This window comes from Stegastes partitus, unplaced genomic scaffold, assembly GCF_000690725.1.
Source record: "Stegastes partitus isolate 25-593 unplaced genomic scaffold, Stegastes_partitus-1.0.2 Scaffold606, whole genome shotgun sequence".
Classification (NCBI taxonomy): Eukaryota; Metazoa; Chordata; class Actinopteri; family Pomacentridae; genus Stegastes; species Stegastes partitus.
The window spans coordinates 249,160-256,330 of record NW_007578337.1 but is presented as its reverse complement, the minus strand read 5'-3'; the positions used below and the strand labels follow the sequence as shown (position 1 = coordinate 256,330).

The window sequence follows — 7,171 nt, the reverse complement described above, 5'->3', positions numbered from 1 at the left end:
CCTATACAGACAGCACACTAACAACACAGGTGACTCACAACCTCACTCAGCCTTTAAAAAGTTGGAACTTCTGACTGCAGTTTCGTTCTATGTACAGAAGCATGATGACAATCAGAGGATTGTGACTGAGGCAGAGAGCAGCAGGCAGAGGGCAGGGAGGCAGCACTCGCTCTTTCATGGCAAAGCATCAAAGTTCAGAGGCCGCTACGGACACGCTGTTTGACAAAAACTCACCATTTTCCAACAAATTTGAAGTCAATATGGTCGACGGGCTAATAATAGTACATAAAAGTTTAAAACATGTTCTTTCCTATTGCCAGCAGGTGGCGCTATGACTGTGACTGGATATTAGCATATGAGTTTCATCAGGGCAGGACTGTGATCAAGGATGTAAAGTTTAAGGCAGATTGGAGCAGGTACAGGGTCGTTAGACACGCATGGACAACATTGTTGGTACGACTCGGTTAATGAAAGAAAAACCCACAACAGTCACAGAAATAACTTGAATCTGACAAAAGTAATAATAAATAAAAAAATCTCTGAAAATTAAGCAGTGAAAATCAGACATTGCTTTTGAAGCGCTGCACAGTACTTCCTCTTTCATGGCGAAGGATTAAGAATCAGAGGCCCTCCGTGGCCACGCCCTTTGACCGTTGCACATGATTTTGATAACTTTGTATCTTCGAGGCGTTTTCTACCTGCTACCCAAATGTCAGCGCTCTGTGACTTACCCCCGAGGAGGAGTTAGCTCAGGCTGGACAAACGAACAATCCAAAATGGCGGACTTCCTGTTGGGTTTAGGGTATGGCTGTCACTGACTTTTGCACGACAATTTTATGTGCAAATGTCAGAGAAAAGCAGAAAATTCTCACATTCCAGAAGCTAAAAACTAGAGAATATTTGGAGTTTTTTGATTGTAAAATGATTTTATTCCTCAATTATCTAAATGTCAACTGAAGAAGCAGCTAATTGACATGTTGAAGTCGTTCAATTTAGGCTTTAAATGAGAAATAAAAGTGTTTTTTTCTAAACTCTAAACTTCTAAATTGTCGCCTGTGCAGGATTCGGACACAACAACTCATTTAAATACAATTACTTGAGTGCTGACATTCGTTATGTTAAATTTTTTAGACCAAATAACCATAAAAACAATTAATGTATCAAGAAACGTAATGATCATGAAAGTAATTGTTGGGTACAGTTTGCATATAAAGTGCACGGGAAGGTTGTAAATCATCACTTTATTTTATTATCCTGCAGATTTTGACTTCATTAGTCGACTAATCCTCTGATTTAGAGAAAGAAAAATGCTGACAGCAGTTTAACAAAACCCAGCGGGAAAAAAAACCCTAAATCCCAAATATGTTGAATTTTTAATTTCTAATTATAAGAGAAAAGCAACAAATCGTCACATTTCAGAAGCTCCAGAGTGTTTTGAAAATGACTTTATTCCTCCACTACCTACGTTCATGTAATTGTTGCAGCAGTTAAACCTTAAATGAGACATAAAGCTGCATTTTAACTTGCCGTCAAAGTAAATCTTCTCTAACGACCTTCAGCCTTGAAGACGATGAATTAGCACCTGGAGTTCTGATATTTAGTGACTCAGGCGTTGTTTAACCCCAGACTGACTTCTTTACTCAGACTAATGACTCTGTTTGACTCCAGGTGTTGATTAATATCACGACCGTGACCTTTAATCCTGCACATCTTCACGTTGCTCACTTCTAACTCTTTAGCTCAGTGACTTTCTGCTTCACTGCAGCAGGAAGGAGGTTCGGTTTTGTGCGACTTCTTAAACAACTGCATCAGCTTTTAAAATCAGAGCTCGAATTATGTGGTTGTTTTTTACTGATAACTTGAAACTTAGTATCAAAATGTATGTTTTATATGTTTAATTAAAAGAAGCTTTCCATCATTTACTCCTGATTATTTAAAGGTGACTATATGTGACGTGTAATTAAACAAACAGCCCAATGAGAGTCTATGAATTGATTTATTTTAATGGAGAGTCACATAAAGAAAAAAGGAGAATGTGTCGTAGTCGGTGTAGAAGTTTGAGCGGCTGGTCCGTGAAGCTGCAGCTAACAGTAATGTTTATTGTTCTAATGGTTTGATTGTCTTATTTATATTGTTGTTTTGTCTATAGAATGGCTGTAATGTTATTTATGATGTGATTTGTTTTCATTTGTTTACATATTATGATTTAAACGCAACAAGAATGATACAAAATATGACTTTACGCATACTTAATGAGCTGTTTGGGCAGAAAATGGTCAAAAATGTCGATCAGTGTTTGTTAAAATGTCGGATACTGGACCCAGTAATCAGTCAACGCCTGTATTTCTATTCTGTACAGTTACTACAAAGGAATTTTTGGGTTATATTCCAGGAAAAAGTATTTGTTTCGAGTCATATTCTACCACGTCTAAACCACACGTTTTCAAAATTATTCTCAACTGCCTCCCTTTTTCTACAGCAAACGCAACAATCGACTTTATTTTTGCAAAAGTGTCTGTAAACACCACCTTCAGTCCAGTCACTGATTGGCTGTAATGTTACCTATGGAGTTATTTTACCTCATTTATTTACATATCATGAATAAAATCCAACAACAATCATACAAAATATGACTTTATCCAACTACAATACATTACTAATTAGATGTGTGGGTGACAAAATGGCAGAAAATGGTTAAAAATGTCGATCAAATGTTGGATGTTGGACCCAATAATCAGTCAGTCCAATAGTCAATCAAACCCTGACTAAAATATTTTTAATTTCTCTTCCATACAGTTATTACAAAGGGATGTTTGGGTTATATTTCAGGAAGATTCGACCACTTTTAAACCAGCTACCAACCTGAACTGATGAACTCAAGTTATTCTCAGCGACCACTAACTTTTGTTGGCAACTGTTGCTGCAACTGTTGTCTTAAGTCAGTTCAAGTGACAGATTGGTGCAACAGGTTAACCTCACAAGTGTAAATGTTATACATGGTGTGAATTTAGCTGAATAGTTTACATAGAAGAGATTAAAACCCAACAAGAATGACTTAAAACGTGACTTTATGTGACTAGAACACACATTTAAGCTGAGTTATGTATAGTTATGGAGGATAATCTAACTAATACAGTGACCTAGCTACGGCTCGGACTCTCTGGAGGTCAACCTGATGAACTTAAAGTTTTAACCCTGCAAAAATACACATGCAAATCCAAGGACTTCCTGGATCCTTGAAGCCTTAATAATAAAGATAATGTCAGAAAACCATCGTCTCACAGGAGCAGCAGCAACATGTTTCCTCATCTCCAGACATCAGGTGAGGATAAAACGAGGCTCTGAGCTGCTGACTGCGAGTTGTGAAGGAATCAGACTGAGGTTGTGGAGAGCAGAACAAACGCTTTATGTAACAGGAGGATGAGCCCCGCTGAGCCTCCCTCCTCACATTATCGCTTCGTCTTTAGGTCGGTGGGAAAGTGGACCACCTGCCGAGTTCACCGCCTACGAGGGTTAACGAGCACAAACACTGGTGCAAAAATAACTGAGCTGTTACGTAACAGTCGTGTGAAAGACGCAGCAGAAATCACTGGAGACCGAACAGCAGAGAAGATGTGACTGAACAGGAACGTTCAGGTGATGTTCACCCAACGGGGATTCATTTAAACTGCTGCTTTAATGGCTGTTGAGGTCAGCAAATGATCTGCATCTCCTCCATGTTGCATGTGAAGTAATGCAGCTCAAGACAGCAGCAGCAGCAGCAGCAGGGAGGAAGTAACAAGAAGCATCAGCCTTCAAAATAAAAGCCTCAGAGTGGGCCTTTGGGAGGCGACTACACTTCACATGATCGATCTGCAAACAGCTCAGCTAGAGACTGTGACCTTATGTGACAGAAAAATATGAATGTTTCTGATAATCTGATTTAAAAAAAATAATATTAAGCTTGAATAAATTAAACCCCGATTTTAAAAGTGATTTATTCTTGATTCTTGTCATTTTGACGCTGGTGATTTTACTCTAAAGCTGTCTCAAACCTCTTTATTACGGCGTGTCAGTGCTTTAGTTTTGCAATCAGGGTGAAAAGAAAATAGCTTTTAATATTAATAACCTGTATTACTTTGCCTCAAGTTACTTTACAAGACACAAATTTCTGTATTTTGTATTTTTTTCAGATATTAGATCAACAAAAATGTATATTATGTTGATTAAATGAAACCTCAACTAACAAAGTTGATTTATTCTCAGCACTGGTGATTTTATTTAAACACTGGATAAATCTTCCTGTTAGCCACATATACTTCTGTGCAGGAAAACCACTAAATTCCTGCTTTTAATTTTGCAATCAGGGTAAAAAGAAAATAGATTTGACACCTTTACACCGACTCTTTCCTTTTTGTTTCTTTATGACAGAAATCAATGCTTTTTCCTGTTTTTTCCAATAACTTGATCAACAAAAATGACTATTATGTCGAGTAAATGGTTGAAAAAACTAATTTTATTCTCAGATTTGATCATTTTAGCGCTGCTTCTTGTCTTCTGGTGCAGTTTAAAACCACAAACTCAGCAGCCTGTTGCATGTACAATTCTTTGAAAATACTAAATGACGTTATTTGATTACACACAAACGTAAGCTACACGTCACTTCATTAAAAGTCGTACATGCAGCACCAAACCATGCTGCAGTTTGACACAGTAGAGGTCAGGACTTTCCAGTTTGCAGGACAGGAATCCCACCGTTCCCTCATGAGCAGCTCTTGGCAGCAGTTTGGAGGAAAACCTCCCGTTAACAGGAACCGACCCAGACTCAGGCTGAGCAGCCATCTGCCTCCACGATCGACAGCAGAGTGGATGTCGTCGACCATGTTTTAAACGAGAAAAGTAGAATTTCTAACAGGTTGAATGCATCTTATTGTGAAAAGTCTAAATTTGACTCTTTAAAGAGGAGCGGTGATGCCAGTAAAATGTGAAAATGATCAAACATTGATGGAAAGGTTGCCAAAATAAATTAAAAAAAGATATTATTCAGACAACATTTTACCAGAACTTCATTTAATTCATGGTTACAGGATAAAAATTTAGATTTAGTTTGTGAATATGATGTTTTGATGAGTGTTTTCGACTTTATTTTTTTTGTTTTTTCCCCCTTTTTATTTTGTGTGTATTTTATTTTTAATTTTTTTTGTTTTTTTTTTTTTTAATATATTTTTCGTGTTGTTCTATTTTTTTTATCTTGTTTTTTTTGTTGTGAGTTCACACTTTCAAACTTAACTTTAAAATTTGCATTTATGCTAATTATTATTAAGTAGTTTGTCATTTAAAATACCTCTGATTGTAGGAAAGACTCATTCTTTTAACTCTGTCTTGATGTTTGAACGTAGTTTCATCAGTTCCTCAAGTTGTCAAAACTCAAAAAGATCGATGCAAACTGTTGTTGTCGAGTCTAAACATTTGTATCTAGAAAAATGATTCTGTTTTAGAATAATTGTCTAATTCTATTCCCCACTTAACCTTTATTTAATTTTCATTTACTTATTTTCTATTTTATTGTATAGTTCATCTCTTACATGCGTTTATTTTTCTCTTCTCGTCTTTTTAGACTGTTTTAGTCGATCAGTTTGAATTATTCTGTAAATCTGTGTGCATTTGATTCAACTTGTTTGTACAGTTTTCGATTTAATAAATGTCATTTGTACATGTTTAATTTTCTGGGTTTGCCTGTAAAACTCTCTGAATAACCTCTGAGTGTGACATAAACAAACGTCTTTGGTTGTCGGTTTGGACACGTGATACTTAAACATCAGATTCTAAGATGTTTGTGCTCCGTGACTCGTTCAGTATTTGATCAACTCATTGCAGATGACAACATAATCATTATTAGAACTTCTGGCTTGTTCCACCTCCCAATAAATCAAATACGATCAAGTACATCTGACCAACCAGGAAGTATTTTATAGCAGCTCAAAGATTTTAGTGCGTATCATTTAGGTTCAGCGGTGGATTTAGTGATTTTATTGCACAAACTCTTAAATATTGTAGGAATCAAACCTACTCTGAATAAACAAGTGACACAAAAAATGCAGCACTGAACCACAAACTGTAGCCAAAACAAGAAACAAAAGGCCGGCTGGATGCAGCTGACATGAGAATGTTACAGGCTTATGCATTTTAAACTGCAATTATCTTACGAGCTTTAGCAACAATAAAAAAAAGCCCAACATCATCACTGTGACAGATTTTTAAGCGACTCAGGGTCACATAAATAATAATATTATACTGTATATGTGCTTCTATGTGGTCTGCATTTCAAATTTAAAGAGTGAAAGCCCGAAAAAATACTATTGCTGGGGAAATAAATCAATAAAGAGACACTGCACCACCCAAATGTGAGTGAGTGTCTCTGCTAGGCCAGCTGAAGCCATGCTTTTATTTTGTAAAGCGCTGACGGAAGCTGCTGGTCTCCTCCTGTCCAGCTTGACGCTGCTCGTTTCATGTGATATTTCCAGTAATTTGGGATCAATACGTTGATCAGCAGGGCTGCAGGCCGCTGCTGATAAAACAATACAGCAGCTCAGTCCGTCCTGAACCCACACACGTCGCTTCCTTCAGCACACGGAGCGTTCTAACGCACAGTTTGCGGCCTTTAACCCGCAGATGAAGCACGAAGCAGCGGCGGTGTCGAAGCTGCCTTTGTGCCACTGCGATAAAAACACAAGCAGCATCACCATCCTCCACCCAGCGAGCAGCGTCCCCACATCCAACAAACAGACCAAATATCACCTAAAATCACAACATACATCCGTGTCTCCGCCGTTAGAACCGAGCCTGGCATCGTCTTCCAGCTCCGCCGCGGTGCTGCTGCCGCGCGGAGCCGCGTTTCTCCACAAACACACCAAAACCCTGTTTTCACGCGCGCGCCTTGTCTCACCTTGTCTCGGCAGGTCGTCGTCTTCAGGTGTCCGTGAGGATCCGTGTGTGTGTGTCCGTGTTCCGAGCGGGCCGCTGGGCTGCTAGTGTCCGCCGTGCGCCGCTACTGTTGTCTGAGGGAGACTGCGGGGCAGACAGCGGCGGCGCATCCAGGATGGGCAGGGCGGCGGCGGCACGTCAGCCTGAGGTCACCGCCCGGTCCCGGTCCACAGGATTATACAAGCAGGCAGCAGCAGGGACAGCTGGT

General features: G+C 38.9%; 2 protein-coding genes across 2 annotated transcripts in view; one reads left to right on the top strand and one right to left on the bottom strand.

Moving 5' to 3' along the window:
• Window positions 1–7,009, bottom strand: part of rusc2 (RUN and SH3 domain containing 2) — a 63,888-nt gene extending 56,879 nt beyond the window's left edge. Inside the window, exon 1 of the mRNA XM_008289316.1 lies at window positions 6,926–7,009. The gene's annotated coding sequence lies outside the window, so the exon portion shown is untranslated. The remainder of the gene's footprint in view (window positions 1–6,925) is intronic.
• Window positions 7,010–7,078: 69 nt separating this feature from the next.
• The window catches only part of LOC103362827 (proline-rich protein HaeIII subfamily 1-like), a 6,237-nt gene continuing 6,144 nt past the window's right edge, over window positions 7,079–7,171 (top strand). The window contains exon 1 of the mRNA XM_008289322.1: window positions 7,079–7,169. Within this exon, the coding sequence (XP_008287544.1) occupies window positions 7,079–7,169 (91 nt within the window). The remainder of the gene's footprint in view (window positions 7,170–7,171) is intronic.